General features: G+C 37.5%; 1 protein-coding gene across 17 annotated transcripts in view; it reads right to left on the reverse strand.

Moving 5' to 3' along the window:
• KLF12 (Kruppel-like factor 12) overlaps positions 1 to 21,561 on the reverse strand; it is a 528,361-nt gene that overhangs the window by 130,913 nt on the left and 375,887 nt on the right. For all 17 annotated transcript variants that reach the window (XM_010839655.1, XM_010839659.1, XM_010839654.1 and 14 more), the window contains one exon: positions 14,769 to 14,904. In XM_010839655.1, coding sequence (XP_010837957.1) covers positions 14,769 to 14,904 — 136 coding nt within the window. The remainder of the gene's footprint in view (positions 1 to 14,768; positions 14,905 to 21,561) is intronic.

Here is a 21,561-nt window from a genome sequence, read left to right on the forward strand (position 1 = left end):
TAGCCATGCCCACCCCATCTGAGGGTTCTGCATTTATGGATTCAATCAACCATGGACTAAAAATACTAAAAAAATATACCCATAAAGTTCTAAAAAGCAAAACTTGAACTTGCCAGGAACTGGTAACTATTTACATAATATTCATATTGTATTTATTAACTATTTACATAACATTTACATTATACTGGTGCTGTAAATAATCTTGAGATGATCTAAAGTGAGTATAAGGGAAGATGTTTTATAGGTTATGTGCAAATGCTAAGCCATTTTTAAAAGAGACTTGAGCATCCAGGGATTGTGGGGCTACATGGGTCCTAGAACCAATCTCCATGGATATCAAAGGACAACTATATATGCAATTGTTAAATCCTTTGAACTATACTTTTAAAGTATGTTTTATTGCATGCAAATAACACCTCAAAAAGAAAAAAATAAATCTTAATAATCATTCTTATGCCAATGACAGCTTTCTACATTTCCAGCCTTCTCTAATCAGTTTCAGTTCTAGATTTCAAAATTCCAACAGGATAGTTCCATTTGTAAATTTCACCAATTTATCAAACTCCACCCACTCCACTTAATTACATTATTCAATTCAAAGGTATGGCCAATTTTCCTGCCATTATCTTATTCTTTAGAGTCTAGTTATCACTAAAACTATTACTTATTTCTTTAAGACATAAATTATAAATCCTTTCCCTTCAAGACAGAATGCAGGAAGGAGCACTTTTAACATGTACTATAAAATTATATCTGATTGGACATTATGAGCATCACTCCTTATTCTATGATACCTGCTACGTACTTAACTTTTCTAAGTCTTATTATTCTCAGTAAAATGAGATAATTCATCCACTGCTATATTAAGGAACATGGTGAGATACATGATAAAAATAAATTGAGACTCACAAAGCAGGACATTTTTAATATAACACTTAGGGATATTGTTACTGATTCAAAAGCCACCACTGGAGCCCTGGCCCAGGCCCAGAGGTGCTCGTGTGTGAACTACTTCAATAACTTCCGATATAGTCTTCCTGATTTTTTTGGGCATGTGACCAACTTGTTACTCATTTTCATGACTAATAATTTATTATGCAATCCCTTTCAAAACACTAGAATGATCTTGATGTTTTAAAGATATACATGGCAAGATTTATGAAACTTATTTTAACTGTCAATCTGGAAGCTTAGGTAAAAATGTAGGAGTAAAAAGTGAAGACTGTAAATATATTTTAAAAAACCAGGTTGATTTCAGTATGTAAAGAGATCACATGCTTTTAATTCAACAACTATTTTGTTTTCTTGACAATTAATAATTTTGCTGGATATTCTCATATCATAAAAGCTTTACTGATCTACTGACTTTACTTACATAATAAGCCTCATAAAAAAAGCTACAGTGAAAAATTAATATCTTAACCCCACAATTTAATCTACCCAACACAAGTTGACAAGAAGATACACTAATCTCTTGATTTTAAGAAGTCACTTATTTTTTCTAATAGATTTCCTTGATTGCACTTTACTATCACATACCAGAAAAGGTTTCTCTAAATGTACAAAAAATTTAAAATGAGTTTTATATCTGCATTAGAAAAAAGAAACTACATGAATCAATACCTTGTTTTCTCTCACTTGTAATAATCAATCATTACATTTGCAGAACAAAATGGAGAATGGATGCAGGCATGAAGACGAAAACAACTTTTACTGCAAGGGCATGAAATTTTAGCTCAGAGATTTTATTTTCTCCTATCTGTATAATAACTTTTGTATTTTGTCACTATAGAGTCTATTTAATTCCAGAAATCAGGGGAAAAGGCACATTAGCTGAATTTTTTTGTGTGATTTTGTGCACCATAATAGGTTAATCAAAGTTAATTTGAGTTTAGACACTGATAACATTTCACAGATTTTGCTTCTTCAGCTAGAATCAGCTTCTTGCTTAGTGCTACATTTTGCAATACAGCTCTGTTACACCTGTTTTGTAACAAAATAAAGTACCTTAAAGAGAATATAAGGCCTGGAGATAAATTCACACTATGAAATCTAAATATCAAGATTCAGTAAAGGTACCTGCTATTAATGATTCTAAAACATACATCACTAAGAAGATCTAGAAGGCAAATCTAGAAAGAAGATCCACCAGAGCCATCTAGAAATTTCATGAGAATATGGTTAAAATTTGCTAAAACTTAAGATTTCAAAAATAATTTCAACTCTTTCTGTAAACAACAGCCATTTTTTTTCCCTGAAATACCAGTACACTAGTCATCACTCTCCTAAAAGTTCACATCTCCATGGGAGGAATGGATTTCCTCAACACTGGTGTGGGATTTAGACATGTGACTTTTTTTGGCCAATGGGATGCTGTCAGATAAGGGACATGAGCAAGGGCTTATATTTCGTTTGTACAGCAGGGCTTGCCCACTTGTGCTCTAGTGTTGCTTTGAGATATATTTGCCCCTGGGCTGTCCTTTGGGTTTAGAAAAAAGAGTGAACAGTCCTGCTCCAACAACTATAAGACCTGCTACAAATGACCAACTGATACATGGGAGAGAAATGTTTTATGATGGTATGCTACTGAGATTTGGAATGACTGCCTACACAGCATTATATTGGCATTATACAACTGAGTAGGGGAAAAAAACGCCTTGATATTGAATTTGGGGTGGTGCCATATTTTTCTGAGGTATTAAACTGAAATTTGGTGGTAAACATTGATGGTTAACTGTGTCAGTCCATGCTTTTCTTTTCTATAGCCACACTTCAAATAACTGGGAACACATAAACCAGTTTTGGTCAATGAGATATAATCACAAGTCACATGGTGGGTCTCCTGGAAAAACTTTTTGAAAGTAACACAGTTGCCTGGTATGGTCTTCTGGTTAGTTTGTCTTTCTGCTTTTACCCCTTCCCTTCTGTCTCTTGTAAGGGCAGGAAACCTGGAGATGCAGCTGACTTCATATAACCCTTAGTGAAAAGTGAAAGAGTTAGCTGCTCGGTCATTGCTGACTCTTTGTGACTCCATGGACCGGGGCCCACCAGGCTCCTCTGTCCATGGAATTCTTCAGGCAAGAATACTGGAGTGGGTAGCCATTCCTTTCTCCAGGGGATCTTCCTGACCCAGGGATTAGACCCAGGTCTCCTGCATTGCAGGAACTGGGAAGCCAACTGAAGGAAACAAAACAGGGAGAAGAAACCTTAAGCAAACCTTAGGATACTCCATGCAGCCTGTCCTGCTTATTACTCCAGACTTCTTGTTATACTAGAAAAATAATTCCATGTTTAAGCTTTCTTGTAACATGTATTGTTACTTGCAACCAAAAGTAACATTAACCAATACTTGAAAGGATATACGAATAGGTAGGTAATCATAATTTTATTCACAGTATCAAAAAAGATTCTAACTTGTTTCCAGAAATATTATTTGACTCAGTCTAATATTAGAAATTAAGTTGATAAAATGATCACTTTAGTCAGAATACATAATTAGCTTTAAATTAAGTCAAAATTTCAGTTTTTTTTAATATATTAATTGGCTTTTCCAGAAGTAGAGGTAAAATAACACTAATAAAATGTCAGCGAATTGTGAAACTACACTTTGACAGAATTAATCTTATTTTACATTGGAGTTCCTTCTCCCATGAAAATAATTTTTCTAAAGATTAATCAGAAATTTCCTCAAAATTTGCTGGCATTATTATATACTAACTGCACATGGTTTGGGATTTAATTGTTAGGATAAGCCATGATGCATAATGTGCTAGATTACAATCTAGTGGCAACTCTTAAGTTTGTGACTGTCAAAGAAGACGGTACAATATTGTGGTCAAATGTCATCCTGATAAGATTCTATCTGATCCAAGCTATCTTTTTCTATCTATGTCAGATTTTTCTCTATAGCAGCAGGTTCTCCATAAAAATGTACCCATTAATTTTCTACTTTCATTTGATGCGTGTAAGTAAATGTATTCAATGAGATTCACGTGTGGGAAAGTGCTATAACGTGAAGGAAAATTATGGTATGATGGCAATAACTCATGAAGAGTAATAAGAAGAGAGAGTATCTAGAGCATTTGACTGAAAACGGAAGAGATTATAGCCTGGTGAATGGAGTTAATTTCAAATATATTACAGTATGGTTTTCTATCATGTGTACTCTCTCTGACTATATTAATAAATGAAAGAGTGATGCATAGTTCTGGGAACTTCCAGAGAAATGTATTAATATTTCAACATAATCATTGAGTATCTATGTCAACATACATCAAAAATGCATGAGAAATGACTACCTATACTTACTAGTTACACTCATTAGGAATATATGGTTGAGAAATATAAATGGCATACACAAATTTGCAAAGCAATTATAGGTAGAACATATAGAAAGTAAAAAGCTACAAAAAGATCTCACACAGAGAAGCAGGTCAAACAACTAACAGCAAATTAATGCTTGCCGTCAGTTTGGAGTATACTGCGTGACCACATGAAATACCGTTTTATTTTAAATTATGAGTCATTTCAGCAATTACTAGCCAAAATAAATAGCCACTCTCAAATAAAAGTGGCTGACTCATTCTATCTATGATATAACTTTGGAATCTCTAACTTCAAAAATTATAAAAACAAAAGGTTTGGCTTTAAAAAGCTTGATTTCTATATATTTTAAAGTTGATTACCTAGAAGTAATAAATTCACATTAGAATGCGGCATGAGAGTTTAAAAAACTAATCAACAGTTAACAATAATTCCAAGTGGTTACAAAAGCTAAACAAATAATCTGTTTATATCTGTAGTATATACCAAAAGATGATGTTCAGTTCAGTTGGGATGGGGGAAGGTTAAACTCATTGCTTAGCATTACACATGGAGTATCAAATGCCTGCCACAGATATAGGATATACATCAGTCTCGTAACAGCAACATCTGTGTAGAAGCTTCCATATATGATGCCTTTTATTTTCTTTGCTATTTTTCTTGTTGTTTTGCTCATTGGTTTTTGTACTTTCTGGCATTTCTAGAAGAAACTGCATTACCTGCATTCTCTTTCTCTCTCTTTTTTTTTTGACCGCATCACACGGCTTATAGGATCTCAGTTCCTTGACCAGGGATTGAACCTGGGCCTCTTCCATGAAAAAACCAGAGAGTCCTAACCACCGGGCTGCCAGGGGATTCTGGTGCCTTGTACTTTATCTTACTTTTGAATGATCAAAAAGATTCATACATAAAAATTCTTAGGGTAAGTTCTCACTTGAAACAACAGCTGCATAACTTCTAGGGAAAAAGTGCTAATGGTTCCTAGATGATATAGTAACAATATATCTTTTAAAAACTCTCTAGGATAATAAATATTTTTGACTCATCAGGGATACAAAATTAGATTGGAAGAACCCAGCCAAAAAGAAGTAACTTGAAAGTAATGAAGTTTTTTGAAAGAAAAATTGTTTTGCATTTTTGTTTATGGACTCCCGTTTTGGTTAAATAACTGTAGATTCCTTTGAAAAAAAAAAAAAAGAACTTTAATCACAGCACAGAGGGCAAGTATGAGTAGATACTAGAGATTCAGTCCTGGCTCCCTCACCCTAGGGAAGTGATGCTAGAACAGTTAGCATCTACAGAGCTCAGTTTCTTCTGCAAAATTAAGGAATTCTAACTCATGTTCTCTAGTTGTTCAGTGAATCTGTTTACTGTACTCCAGAATACTCCTGCCTTATAATCTGTTCACTTATTTCCTCTGCCTGGAGGGCTGTTCCTTCAGATAACCTAGTGAATTGACCTCATATCTCTTTAGGGCTCTCCTAAGGTTCAAGCTGGTTTTAGAAAAGGCAGAGGAACCAGAGATCAAATTGCCAACATCCGCTGGATCATGGAAAAAGCAAGAGAGTTCCAGAAAAACATCAATTTCTGCTTTATTGACTATGCCAAAGCCTTTGACTGTGTGGATCACAAGAAACTGTGGAAAATTCTGAAAGAGATGGAAATACCAGACCACCTGATCTGCCTATTGAGAAATCTGTATGCAGGTCAGGAAGCAACAGTTAGAACTGGACATGGAACAACAGACTGGTTCCAAATAGGAAAAGGAGTACGTCAAGGTTGTATATTGTCACCCTGCTTATTTAACTTCTATGCAGAGTACATCATGAGAAATGCTGGACTGGAAGAAACACAAGCTGGAATCAAGATTGCCAGGAGAAATATCAATAACCTCAGATACGCAGATGACACCATCCTTATGGCAGAAAGTGAAGAGGAACTCAAAAGCCTCTTGATGAAAGTGAAAGTAGAGAGTGAAAAAGTTGGCTTAAAGCTCAACATTCAGAAAACGAAGATAATGCCATCCGATCCCATCACTTCATGGCAAATAGATGGAAAACAGTGTCAGACTTTACTTTTGGGGGCTCCAAAATAAAATCACTGCAGATGGCGATTGCAGCCATGAAATTAAAAGATGCTTACTCCTTGGAAGGAAAGTTATGACCAACCTAGATAGCATATTCAAAAGCAGAGACATTACTTTGCCAACAAAGGTCAATCTAGTCAAGGCTATGGTTTTTCCTGTAGTCATGTATGGATACGAGAGTTGGACTGTGAAGAAGGCTGAGCGCCGAAGAATTGATGCTTTTGAAGTGTGGTATTGGAGAAGACCCTTGAGAGTCCCTTGGACTGCAAGGAGATCCAACCAGTCCATTCTGAAGGAGATCAGCCCTGGGATTTCTTTGGAGGGAATGATGCTGAAGCTGAAACTCCAGTACTTTGGCCACCTCATTCGAAGAGCTGACTCATTGGAAAAGACTCTGATGCTGGGAGGGATTGGGGGCAGGAGGAGAAGGGGACGACAGAGGATGAGATGGCTGGATGGCATCACTGACTCGATGGATGTGAGTCTGAGTGAACTCCAGGAGTTGGTGATGGACAGGGTGGCCTGGCGTGCTGCGATTCATGGGGTCACAAAGAGTTGGACACAACTGAGCGACTGAACTGAACTGAACACATAACCTGATCAGAATTCTGCAAATGCCTTCTATGAAATTATAAATGCTGTGTACCACCTCCACCTTACCCAGTACCATACCTGTTTCCCTTACTTCCATAGCACTTCCCTTCTTCAGAGGCGTGTGCATGTTGTGTGCACTTGTGTGCACCTGCTCAGCCATATCCAACTCTTCATGATCTCATGGATGGTAACCTGCCACACTCCTCTGTCCACATGATTTCCAAGGCAAGATTACTGGAGTGGGTGCCATTTCCTTCTCTAAAGGATCTTTCCAACCCAGGGATTTAACCCACATCTCCTGCATTGGCAGGCGGATGCTTTACCACTGAGCCACCAGCGAAGCTCTCTTCAGAGGTGTTATTCACTTTCTCTTTGTGTTCTCTCACTTCCTCCACTAGAATATAAGCACCACAAAATCAGTGATTTGTCTGTTTTATTCAATGCTGTTCTAGTGTATAAAAAAGTCCCTTGCCAGGCAGGCACCGTGCTACCAGCCCTGGAGATACAAGGAGGACATGTTATCCGTCCTCTGAACAGCTCAATATTTAGGAGAGTTTCATATGAATGGACACAGGGGTGTCTATACATATACACATATGTACATACATGCAGATATATAAAGCTGTTTATATGTATCTTTACACCACAAGCTCCTGTGTCTAACTGTGGAAGCTGTGGGCGGCTGGGCAGCGAGGCAGCACCATTCATAGAAATGGCACCCTTTGGGATACACAGTGTTCAACCTGGACCACCATACTGAGCTTTCTTGAGACTGAAATGTGTAAGACACAAAGTTGATGATGCCATTCCCATTTAAAATCTATTGATGTCTCTCCACTGTTTACAGAATAAAGTCATCATTCCTGATCAGGTCCCTACAGACCTCCCGAAGCAGCTTCACCTCCCAGCTCTTCATCACACTCAGCTCCACACCAGTCACTGAACTTGTGCAACCCTATCACATGTCTCTGCTCTACTCTGGATGAGCTACGTGTCCTTTCCTTTCCTCCTTCTTGCTTTCATCCCTTTGGGCTTTAATTTGCCTCATGTAGGTTTATTCTGAGCTCCTCATGATAAGGTACTGTGAATCAGTCATCCTGTATCTCCAACAGGTAACTCAGGGTTGAATAAATGAATTAATTATTCACCAAATGAAGACATGACTTAATTTGTTAATTCACAAAAGAGCTCAAATATCAAATTATTATAAAAACTTATCACCAAATTATTATAAAAACTCATCACACTTTTTTTTTTATGAAAGAGGGACCAACAGGATCTCATCAAAGCAGATAAAAGTGTTGGTATAAGAGTACAGGTTTCATTTTGCTATTAAACAACCAGGGATTGAGTTACTCAGTGATCATTATCTTTTTTTTTTTTTTAATCTTGCGAGAATGTTGGGTTGATGAAGGCTAAGTGCACACTTTAGAGTTTATCTATATTCATTCACAAAAAAATCAGGAGCTTTTTTGACCTACCTTAGAAGAAGAGCAACATAAAAGTGTTTATTTCCTTGGCAAGACAGTGAATGCCTCTCAGATTTACCCATCAGCAGCAGCCTCATCAGCCGTGATGTCTATCATTAGTCTGTTAGAGAGCTAGCTTTCACCTACAGAACTGAACCAAAGCTATTTCTCTGCTAAGACATGATGTGGGACTTTGAAAGTGTTCCAAACACATCATGGGCTTCCCAGGTGGCACTAGTGGTGAAGAAACACCCTGCCAGTGCCAGAGACGCGGGTTCAATTCCTGGGCGGGCTATAGTCCACAGAGCTGCAGAGTCAGACGTGACGGAAGCAACTTATCATGCACACACACAAACACAATAGGCTTATTAAATAAAAATATAGATTTGTATAATGAGACAAGAATTTGGGAAATATTTAAAACAAAAGAACTGAAATTATTTGACATACTGAGCTCTGTGGCTAGTCTCTGGGCACAGTCAGCTCAGTTGGGTTCGTTCTAATCAGCAGATAACAGAAAAGGCATGGCCCAATGACTTCAAATTCTTCAGTTGAAGAAGCAAAATTAGATGACACAGTACCATCTCAGCCCTTGAACAAACTTCTCCTTTTATAGACTGACAGAAAGCAATTCTAAAAAGGATGTTCATTTTGGAAATGTCAGCACATGTGTTTATACTGAAATAATTTCTTAAAATAATAGCAACAGTGTTATATAAATAACACTCTAATATATTTATTTCTTTACATAATGTTATGTGTGATTCACAAAGTGGAATACCTTTTTAAGAATCATTTCTGAGAAGGCATTTGGTTGAATAATCTCCCCCTTAAGTGCTAGTTGCTCAGTCATGCCTGATTCTCTGTGAACCCCATGGACTATAGCCCTCCAGACTCCTCTGTCCATCGCATTCTCCAGACAAGAATACTGGAGTTGGTAACCATTCCCTTCTCCCGGGGATGTTCCTTATCCAGAGATTGAACCTGAGTCTCCTACACTGTAGGAAGATTCTTTACCGTCTGAGCCACCAGGGATTTCCCACCTCCCCTTACATCAGATTACATTTAAAGTAACAGTGAGTTTAAAAATGAAATAAAAATCAGAAATTATTTCATAAAAGTTGTATTCTTATTGGGATTCAAGGCTCAAAAAAACTGTGTGAATTTTAGATAGCTATGGTTTAGAGATTTTAAAGCCACAGCATAAAAACAGGAGCTGTCTTCATAAAGTAATCTGGGTTTATAGTCAGATAAACTTTGATTTCAAAATGAGCTCTGCAAATTACCAGCTGCAGGACCTCTGGAGACAAACTAAACCTCTCTGGGCTTCCTTTTCTTTATTTGTGCATAAAAAAAGGGAGCATAGGGCAAATTAAATGAAACCGTATGAGTTTTCATAGAATCTGCCTAAAACTAGGCAGCCAGTGGCTTCCCAGGAGGCTTAGTGGTAAAGAATCTGCCTGCCAATGCAGGAGATGTTAGAGATGCGGGTTCCATCCCTGGGTAGGAAAGATCCCCTAGAGAAGGAAATGGCAACCCACTCCAATATTCTCGCCTGGAAAATTCCATGGACAGAGGAGCCTGGGGGACTACAGTCCATGGGGTCGCAAAGAATCAGACATGACTGAGCACACACACACTCAGAGGCATTCAGTAATAGCTTTTTCTTTCTCTTATCTCTAGGATTGTTCTCTACAATCATTTAAAAGACATTAACCCAGTTAGATACAAGGAAATTGAGAAATAAAGATCAAGAATTTTAAAATAAGGACAATGAGAAACACACAATCCCCATCAAAAACCTACAAGATTTCTGACTTATCTTTGATCATCAGATGCAACTTTCTAAATTAAGAACCATGATGTTTGAACCAGTAACAGAATCTGAAGAAAGTAACTTGCCGCCACATCTGTTCTTTCAAAGAGCATCTAAGTGAAAATGTAACAAAGATATATGACTCATTTCCAGAATTTACAAATTGTTTTGCTTTAAGAAGAAGGGCACTTGACACAAGCAATAATAAAAACAGGGGGAAGAAAGAAATATTTTAATTAGCTTAAATGTAATCGACAAGGAGCCATTTAAAAGAATATCCTTTTACCAGGTGCAGATTTTAGGGATGCTAACTAAAGCAAAAAGCTGCTACTGCTACTAATTTATGTTGCTTCCCTCCCCCCCCCACCTTTGAGAGTTATTATCAAGATCAAACAGGGTAGAGAATTCAGATACCATGTGAGTTAAAAAATAACATGCATTTACCAACTCTGCAAAAACGGACCCTGAAAAAAACAAGTCCAGCTCTTTAACATCTTCATTTGCTTTCCTCACCCTCTGTTCTACCCTTTCCCACCTCACTCTTACTGAAAGTATCATGACTAGATCTTTTTCTTTCAGTTTAAGGCTTGTTCCTGGTTGAATAGAAATTCTCTGAGAAAGGCGCTCTTTCAGATATTCGTATTCATTTACACTTTAGTTTGAAGGAAGTTGATTATTCTACTAGCATCCCCAAGTGAGGAGTATGAAGGTTTAGAACTAGAAAGAAGAAAAAGGGGTACAGAAATTAGAGGCTCTGGGTAAGAGGGCCAAATTTTACCTATTTAAAAAATAGTTTTGCTGAGGGTTAGAGTTAATTATAATAATTTGCTCTAATCATGCGCCTGTACTTCTCTTTTTCCAAACATTTATTTCATAATTATGTTTGTCAAGTAGCTAAGGGTAATGACCCTATTACAGCATCAGAGGAAGAAAAAAAAAACAAAACCCAAAGCAAAACAGATGTTCTATGAATTTCTGGAAGCTGGCTTTGTCACAATTACTGGATACCTGTCTGGCTTAGACAGTGCCTCCACAATTGAAATACAAGAAGGGCCTCTCTATGGCCAGCTCTTCCCACTTATCTGAATTCACTGATGCTGAGCTGATAAAGGAGAAGCAAACAAACCAATGAAAATAGTTGAAATGAACAGTTCAAGCATAGTTCAGGAGCCTCTCCATAAAAATCTATTTGATGGAAGTGAACTCAGGTTGCTGTTCAAGCCACCAACCAGTGTTCTTTTTTGAAGACAAGATTAGCTAAACATATTGGGGTGAGGAGAGATGCAACTTTGGCCAACAACTCCTGCATTTGAAATCAAAGGAAAAATATCAAACTGAAGACTTAGCGCATTCATTTAAAAAACCAGTAACATGTATAATACCAAATATTTTAAAACAGCACTTAATAGCATATTAAGGTTTATGCTATGTGAATATAGTGTCAAAAAGTGAGCCACCAAATCCAACTATGGTGATGCCTATAGAGGCAAGGCTATGAACCTGAATGTGAAAGGAGACGAAGAAGAGATAAGGCTGGAGAGAGTCATCTCTTGGGTTAGCATCTTGTTTGAAGGACAAGACAAGTTTAACCCCTCTCTGCTTATCAGTCTCTCCTAATATCTTCCTACCTCATCTTCCCCCTTTCTTTCTTGACACTACCCTGGTGGCCAGTGAGGTAAGAATTCTTCCTAAACCATGCCTTTAATTAGAGAGACAAATGTGTTTTGGTGGCCCAGGGCTTGTAAAATGTGCTACCCCTAGTGCACATAAACCCTTGATTTTATCCCCTCTCTACCTACAGATATCCTTCTCACCTAACTCTAAGGAAAGTTCTGAAAGATACTTTCCTTATGCACAGATATCTTTTGAAATCCTCTCATCTGGTCCATGCTGAAACACTGTTCTGTCCCCTTATGATGGGACACATTATTGTATCGAGCATAGTATACTGGAATTTTGCTTGTTTGTTCATTGTCCAGCTTTTGTGTTAATAGATGGCATCATGATCCAAAGGCAAACACAAAAAGAGGAAAGAGAAATTAATAGTGAAACAGATACACATGAAAAATGAAAGAGAAATTAAGAGAAGAACAGAAACACATGTCCACTGAAAGTTAACTCTGGGTAAACCTAAGGACAGTTTTTTGTTTTTTTTTAATTCTCTAACAAGGACTATATACTTATTTGTCTGAGCCTAAAATTTTCCTTAACATATTGTTATAAGTTTTGAAATGTACCTACATTTAAGAGGTCTCTGTAGAAGATTCTTTTCACTTCACCTCACAGTATCTTACCACTTCTCAGTTTTTACACACAACATATTCCTTCTTGAATGATGCTTAATTAACTATTGATGGGTCCTGGCATTCTAGGGCTTCCCAAGCGACAGCTCAGTATTCTTTACTAATCGTTTAATGAAAACACTTACATGAATAATGAACCTGGCATTTCCCTAGATACACATGCAACTTTTGTAACAGTAATAAAGTCAGGCGTATGCACAGCAGGAACAAAGTATCGTGGCTTCCAAACGTTTTCACAAAGCAGATCAGAGAAGTCACGCTGAAAATGAAGCTCCAATTCCTGAGGCTGCTGTTAAAAGTTTCATATTAAAATATACTATTATATTATCAGCACATAATACTAGAAGCATAAAAAGTGATTATATTTGAGAAGCTAGTACCATTATTTTCTCTATCAGCTCCAAATGGAATAAGCATAACTTAGATTTTAGTAATCACACTGCCAAACCCTAACATCTGAAATAAAAGAAACACACATATCCATAACACATGTATACACAAATTATGTATATATTATATGGCACAGAAAAACAAGTGTGATTAAAATGTCTGTGAAATTTATGATTCATCTCAGAATTGAACCTTTTCAACAGTCTGTCTAATTTTACAGGTGAGAAAATGGAATCCCTGACCTTAAGATTTCGCTCCCACAAAACCACAATTGCCGTGCTGATCACCACACAGAGAAACTAGGTTACTACAACCAGTTATTTAAACAATAGGAGAAGAAAGTGTTTTTATACATGTTCAAGTGGAAGAATATGATTGTTAACAGACATTACAGGGCACTCACAGAAAAAGACCTGTTCTGTGAATTAGAACTTCTAAACCTTGTCTTATCACCACTTATAACATGACCTTGGACCAGTCACTGAACTTCTCTGATCCTCAATGTCTTCATTAGTGATATCAGCATAATGACATTTGCAATATTTATATTTCCTAGTTGGCACTATACTATACACTATTACTATTATTGTTAACAATCATTTTACCCTCCCTTGAAGCTTTTATCCGTCAAAATTTTTCAATTCAATTTTCACGCCATGTAACCATATCACACCCTCACAGTCGTCCTGTAAGGTAAGCAGTCTTTCTCATTACAGATGAAGAAACATCTCAGAGTGGCCAACTTGCCAGATGTCACATGGCTACTAAGAGCTTGAACGTAACTTTGAATCCAAATCTAACTGCAAATTTCATTAGATTTGCAGTATACTGTTTCCTCAACTATATATATTTGTGTGTATATGCATACATATATAATGTAAATATATACCACCTAGTGCCTATATATTATTATTATTATTAGGTATATTATTTTATACCACACACAAATACCCACATATAGGCTCTAAATTCTAAAATGTGCCACTAATTTTTTTTTTTATTTCAAGACCTAATTCATGAAATAGAGTAGCTATTTAGTCAATACTTGGGAAAAAAGAATTAATACATGGGAGGTAACCAAGATTATTTTAAGTAAAGTGTTAATGAACTTTTGTGTCAGCAGTAATAGTGGCTTAATTTAGATCCTCCTCTTCTTTAAGACTATGTTATTAAAAATTATGCTAGAGACAAAATACACATGGACTAGTCGTGGGTGCAATTCTAGACACAGAATTGACAATGATGAAAAAGCAGCTATATTCAATAAATGAGGGCTAAAATCTAACCCTGTGTTGCAGTTAAAGGAGCAAGAAAGAGCCCTTCAAAAATTACATATGATTTGAGTTTTTCAAAGAGGTAACATATTATCTTCAAAATTTTAAATTTCAAAAAATCTATCTTATATTTTTTCCTACCAACACAAAATAATAATGCTTGTTGGGTTTTATTTCTCTTGACTGTTCTATATGAAAATGATAAAGATGATAATTAGATAGTGACATTCAAAAAGAATGAAAAACATTGTATATTTCTTTTCAGAGTTGGGAAGGTGTGGGAAGTATTAAAAAAGAAGTCTCATTTCTATTCAAATGCAAATATTTAACTACGTCAAACACTCTATGATTCCCCTGATCTCCTTCCAAAGAACATAGGGTGGATGGAAAGATGCTGACACAGGTACCCAGTCAGAGCTAGAATGACAGGTCTGGGGAAGGAGATGCTGCTGTTTCCATTATCCATTGAACACCTTGGCAATTCTTATTTCATCCTGAGAATGTGATACTTACTCTTGTACTGCTCTGGCTATGGAAAGGGCCGTAGATCCAGTTTCATTAACGCTATCTAAGGTCACATTTGGCAGGTCATCATCATCACTGTCACTTTTACTTTGTCTGGGAGATAGGCCTCGGGGGTCCATTTGTGCTGGGAAAAAAAGGCATATATAATGAATTAAAATTAGTGTGCAGAAAGTTAACCTTGTCCTGGACCAACATCAAGCATGGAATGTCTCTTCTGTGTATATCACACACATGGCATCCTCTAGAAATCCCAGGAATTAGTGAAAGCAATGTATTTTTATGGACTGAGCACTCACTGACTCTTTTCCCTTGTTCATTTGTTTTATAAAACCGCCATCAGCTCTCGGTAGTTTCAGGGGATGATTACAGAATAGAACGTATAAAATCCACAATATTACCAACTTCTGAGTGGTCAGAAGATGATTAGGTAGCTTGTGAGTTACTGTTCTACCTTCTGGCTTCTTCTTGCTTCTGCTGCCAGAGTTCTTGCCATTTTGTTGCATACTAACATTGCCTGGAAGGTGGCGAGCAGGAGGGAGAGGATTTGTTTGCTTATAGCTCTCATCAGAAGCTTAGAGAAGAACAAGGTTTACAAGAGAAATATCAAGGTGTAGGTATTTTTCATATCACAGTGAATCCTTGTCTCATAGTTCACTGTTGCTCTAAGTGGAGATCTGAGAGCAGGAAAATAACAGAACTAGCAGCCTGTCATTTTAACTGTATTTACATGTGTTAGCCAGTGCCCCTCATCATTATCCTGATCTCATTTTCCAAAACAGCGTTTCTAGGTAAGATTCTCCTTCACTGCATGCTTGCTGAGGCAAGAAATAGCCCAATGTTCTGACCCTGGTTGACAGGGACCACCAGATCCTTTCAACTGAGAAGGTTACCATCAACCTTTAATATATTAACGTATATTTTTCAAAACTGGTTTCACTTCCACCTCTTCTTTACGAACAGCTTTAGCAACCACCAACTAGGAAGTCCATCAGCCCTCACTTCAAGCACCAAAGAAGCACACCTTCTAAATTGAAAGCCCTGTGCTAGCTACATAATTGCATTGCTAAAATGTATGATTTCAATGCTCAGCCAGCTTCAACAAGAATCCTGCTCTTCAAACATGCCTACATAAGACTTCTAAACCCACTACTGCTTGCAAGGAAAAGCAAAATGAACTTAAAATCATGGTTACAATGACATTTGGGTACATTTACAGTTCCCTTTTTTTCTTCTTTGGTTTTTGTTACTGTGCATCATACATCAGGTAGAGTCGCAGGGAAATGCTGATTTTTCCCATTTTCTTAACCCACAAAAGATAATTTCTTACAATTTTACCTAATACTGACTATATGACTAGAAAAACTATAGAGAGTTTTGACAGATTTCTAACTAAACTTGGTTATGAAGGTGCTAATATCTGTTGAAATCTAAGGTGGAGTATACTTGACATACATTCTGCAAGTATAAACATACCAAAATATACTTTGAATAATGGAACAGTTTATTAAATGTTGGCTATATTAAAGAGAAAATAATAAAACTAATCTAAAGTAGTAGTCCTTTGCTGAGGACTTATCTGCCCCCCAAGTGACATCTGACAATGTCTAGAGACACAGTGATTCATCCAACTTGAAGGAAGGGAGATGCTACTGGTACCCAGTAGGCAGATGCAAAGGATACTGTTAGATCTAATACAGTATGCAGGACAGCCATGGCCCCAAGACAAAGAGCCAGTCTAAAATATCAACAGCACCAAGCTGAGAAACTTTGATCTAGATATTTAAGAGTTTGGACAGAAAGGTATCACATCTGATAACTTTCAAATGCATAACTATGTCCTAGTTTCAAAGTCTCTAGCAAAGAAATCAAATCACACATAGGATTATCCATCTTTTCCGGGTCTAGCCTCAAATAAAACAATTACTGTCATGTGACTCATCACTGGTCACTTCCACCAATACAGCCCTCACTTTCTCGAACACCAGAAATTATGCAATGATGCACATTAAGTTCTTGAAAGCTGTCTTTATACCACATGGTAAGACAAAGACTGTTTCTTTTCCATTTGATCTCTAGAGAAGAGTCCCTAGCAGAGGGGCTTGGAGAAACTCTTTGTAGAGGAAAGTAACCAATTTCACAACCTCGTAATAACACACAGCTACTTAGGCATTTGGTCATTCCAAAGGCACTGAAGGCATTAGATCATTTAAGATTTATTTTGGCTCCAGGCAATAGAAACTGGCTCAGGCTGCTTTATATTAAATGAATGTGCATGCACGCTAAGTCCCTTCAGTCGTGTCCAATTCTTTGAGAACCTATGAACTGCAGCCCACCAGGCTCCTCTGTCCATGGGGTTTTTCCCAGGCAAGAATACTAGAGTGAGTTGCCATGCCCTTCTCCATGGGAATCTTTCTGACCCAGGGATTGAAGCTCCATCTCTTAAGTCTCTCACATTGGCAAGTGGGAAGCCCCACTCAGCAGCTCACAGAAAGGAAGGTAAAGATGACCAGCCAGCACTCAAGTAGCCCAAGACACAGGGATGATAGACAGATCAACCAGAAATTCACAGATAAGTCTCCTGTTGTGCAATCCCACTACAAAATGATTCCTTTAACACTTGCTCATACTGCTAAATTTAGTCAAGAAATTTAGTATCAGACTCATTGTGTGGTCCTACATATACCTGTAAACATCAATAATTTAACATTTAAAGTTCTTGAAACACCATGCACTAAGACTCCTTGACCAAGATATCAAATGAACAAATAGCCAAAGAAAAGAGGATATTTTGGGTGGTCCCATTTTCATCAAGACAAATAGAGATCACTTGGGAAGTCATATCACTCAAGCAAGAGACAGGCACTTAACCAGCAACCAATTTGGCTCGGAAAGTTAGTCTCACAGCGTGACAGATTCCAAATAACTGGTGTGAGAGTTGATCATCTAAATTATGCTATGTTTATATCTTAATGAAAGCTTAAAATATGTTAAATATAATGCCTTTTCTGATGTACTTTTCAGGAACATTATAATTGAGGATCTCTTTCCAATATTTTCAATAAATATTATGAAATACATCTGCTGCCATCATGCTGGGAAACTCTTCTTACCCATACCTTCAGCCAAGTTGAGGAAGTAATTAGAAAAGCTTCTTAAAATCTGCATTGCTGATTAGGTCAGATGATTAGCTAATCTACATAGTTGCATAATTCCACTCTATTTTTATTAAATGTGGGGTAGGGGTATCTACCCTCCCTAACCTCCAATAGTCTTTGAGTTTCTCAGCTCATTTAGGGAACACTAATTCTTTGAGGTGCCCACGGGAGAGAAAATGGAAAAGTTACCAGGGCATTAGACCCCAAAACACCTCTCTCTCTGAGTAAGATAGCACCAACTGAAAGCGTTGAAAAGAATGCTAGAAGCATCTGAAAAGAACCTACACTTCAGATTTTGTTCTTCTTAAATGAAAAAGGGATCAGACAGCAGTAGGTGGTCTAACTCATTGCTGGACAAAGTGTCATCCCTGAGAGAGAGGTACTGAGAACACGGTGTGAAATTTACTCCATGTCATGAAATCCTGGGAAGACAACTGCAGAAATTCAACACCTGAACTTGAACCTATTTACTCTTTCAACCTATTTAGTCCTTCAAACACCACCTAGGATCACTGTCGCCATGAAGATCACTTCAATGAATCTTGTCTCCTTGAATTCATGCCCTTGTGTGACTGCTCCCCCCAGCACCTGTGGACTTGGCTAGATGACCTGAAGTCGTTCTAGAGTGAGTGGACACATTCCAGCCACTAGATGACGGCATTCACAGGAGTGACTAGCATGAAAACTGCCCAGCTAAATCCATTTCAAATGTTCGTCTTACAGAACTGTGAGTAAATAAAAGAGTGCTATCCAGTCTCGGACTGGAGAATTTCATGGACTGTATAGTCCATGGGGTTGCAAAGAGGTGGACACAACTGAGCGACTTTCACTTTCACATGCCAGTCTACTCAATTGGGGGCTGATTTGTCACAGCACGCCAGGCTTCCCTGTCCTTCACCGTCTCCTGGAGTTTGCTCAAACTCATGTCCATCAGGTCAATGATATCATCCAACCATCTCATCCTCTGTCACCCCCTTCTCCTGCCTTCAATCTTTGCCAGCATCAGTCTTTCCCAATGAATCAGGTCTTCACATCAGGTAGCCAAAGTATTGGAGCTTCAGCATCAGTCCTTCCAATGAATATTCGGGGTTGATTTCCTTTAGGATTGACTGGTTTGATGTCCCTGCAGTCCAAGGGACTCTCAAGAGTCTTCTCCAGCACCACAGTTGTAAAGTATCAATTCTCTGGCTCTCAGCCTTGTGTATGGAACAACTCTCACATCCATACATGACTCCTGGAAATACCACAGCTTTTACTATATGGACCTTTGGATATGGCTGCATGTAGTCAATCAAAACTTAGGACTTTATTACATGTGGGCTATGGAGCACACTCTTCATAGTACATTTGTACAACTGATATGCTGACATCATTTGGTTCAGAATGTCAGCTGCTCAAATATAGGCTTGATTTTTCTAGCATATCAAGATAGATGATGAGAGAAAAATTCATAAGTAAATAAAGCTTGACTCAGAGGTCAGTGGACTCCAGGATCAGATCTGGCTCTTCTGGGTCTCACTCTACTTACTGATGTTTCCACAATGCTCTGTTGTCTTACTTTTTAAATTTTTGTTACTGCTAATGAGACTACTTCTCTACATAGAGCAAGTGTCATTGTCTATATAACCCCAATGAAGATTTAAAAATCCAATCCATTATGTAAATCCTGTGATGTGGGTACTGTGTTGATATACATGCAATTTATTCATTTTCCCCAAATTGCTATCTGCACATCTGACAAAATAATGTCTTTTTCCCCCATTATATTAAATAATAACTTCACAATGTTATTATAATTCCCTAGTGCAAGGTCCTCTTCTAAGTGATAGCACCACTGGAACTCTCTGCAGCTTTCAAGATTATTGGTTATATCTTCTCATTTTCACTCCCAGCCTCTTAATTAATATTGACTGAAGGATTTGGGGGGAAAGCAGTACCTGTGGCTGGTGATTTTTCTTTTGGCCAGCCAAAAATTAATTCTTTTATTTCACTAACACTTTGAGGGCTATTACATTCAATGGTCACACCTGATACACCTGTAAAGTCTTCTAACTTTCTTGACATGTTACCTTCAGTCCAACTCTTCTGCAGAAGTGAAAGAAGCATTCCCCAGCACTGCACCGTGAGTTTCACTTCACTTTCTGTATCAGAATCAAACACTAAGGTTTCTGTCTCTTTGCTGGTCTAATATTCACACTGTCTGAATCAGAACGATAGTATGAAGAACTATCATGTTCTGAGACACTAGCACACATGTCGCCTGGACAATAACAGAAAGTAATCTACATAAAATTCACCCAAAAATTCTTCATTCAAAATTCTGTGATGCATCATTTCTGAAAATTTGATGTTTCTAATATATACAAGGTTGGGACAAGAACATAACGGAGTAAAATGTGAATGATAATGACAATCGTAAGTTGTATAATGAACCCTTGATCAATTTTAAGCTCTAGTGATATGCCCTACCAGAAGCTTTAACAACTCTCCACAGTGATTGTTAACTGTATCACTCTTTAAAAATATATTAATATGTCCCTGGTCAATAATGTGCTAAATGTCTCTCCCTCCCTTGACTTCAGGGGTAGGCACACTAAGGTTTGTGGGTCTTGCCACCTGATTTTATAAAGTTTTATTCCACCATACTCATGATTTTATCTCTGGCTGTTTTAGGGCTACAATGACAGACTTGAGTAGTTGTCACGGAAACCATATGGCTTGCCATAAAATACCATCTGGCCTTTTGGAGAAAGCATTTGCTGACTCTGCTGTAGACGGTTTAATTCTTTTGAGTCTCTCTCCCTCTTACTTTCTTCAACTCTTCTCTCTGCATATACCTAAATTTTAGATACCCCTTCAAATCTCATTATCCACTCTCTCATTTCTGTCTATCTTTATTTCTCAGTAATTCCACAATTTCTACAATTTCAGTTACTGTCTCAGTGGAGATGGACACTAAACTTGTGTTCTCAGCTCTAAAAGAGCTAAAGATTTAGCTCCTCTGCCTTCAATCCCATTTTATTCATATTTCTAGCATTCTACTCCACCTCAATGTCCAAAAGTAATTTCAAAGTCCAGTCCTATTCTTCTTTCAAGCCTCAGTGGAGACCCATCATTCTCCTGGTCACCAGGCTGAGAGCTCTCATCATTTCATGGGTGTGCCCTTCATTTAACCAGATAGATACTAATTGCTATTGCATTCACCCCACAGTTCTTTGGAGGTCCCTTTCTTTCTTTAATAAACTCAATAAGCTTCCTCAAAGTACTGCTACATATTACATTTGTCTTCTATGGTATTTCTCTAGTAATTAAGTGAATGAAGGATGTCTAGAGAAATACAGATTTCTCAACCAGTCCTTATTTGAAAGCACTGAATTTTTCCATCACCTCAACAAAAAAGGTTCAGCAGCCCCCACTAATCATGCTGCAATTTCATTTTTCATTTGGCACTCTTATGTGTCCTATCTCTGAAGTCCCTTAATCCAGTTATTAATACATACGGTTATTCCCGTCTATGCACAATTTAGTCAAAAAAATTCTACACCCTTCCTAAAGAATAATACTTTCCTTTATGAACTTTTGGTTCATTTTCTAACAAAATGTAAACTAATGCTCTTATTTTTGTA

The sequence above is a fragment of the Bison bison genome, unplaced genomic scaffold, assembly GCF_000754665.1.
Source record: "Bison bison bison isolate TAMUID 2011002044 unplaced genomic scaffold, Bison_UMD1.0 scf7180017864128, whole genome shotgun sequence".
Lineage (NCBI taxonomy): Eukaryota > Metazoa > Chordata > Mammalia > Artiodactyla > Bovidae > Bison > Bison bison.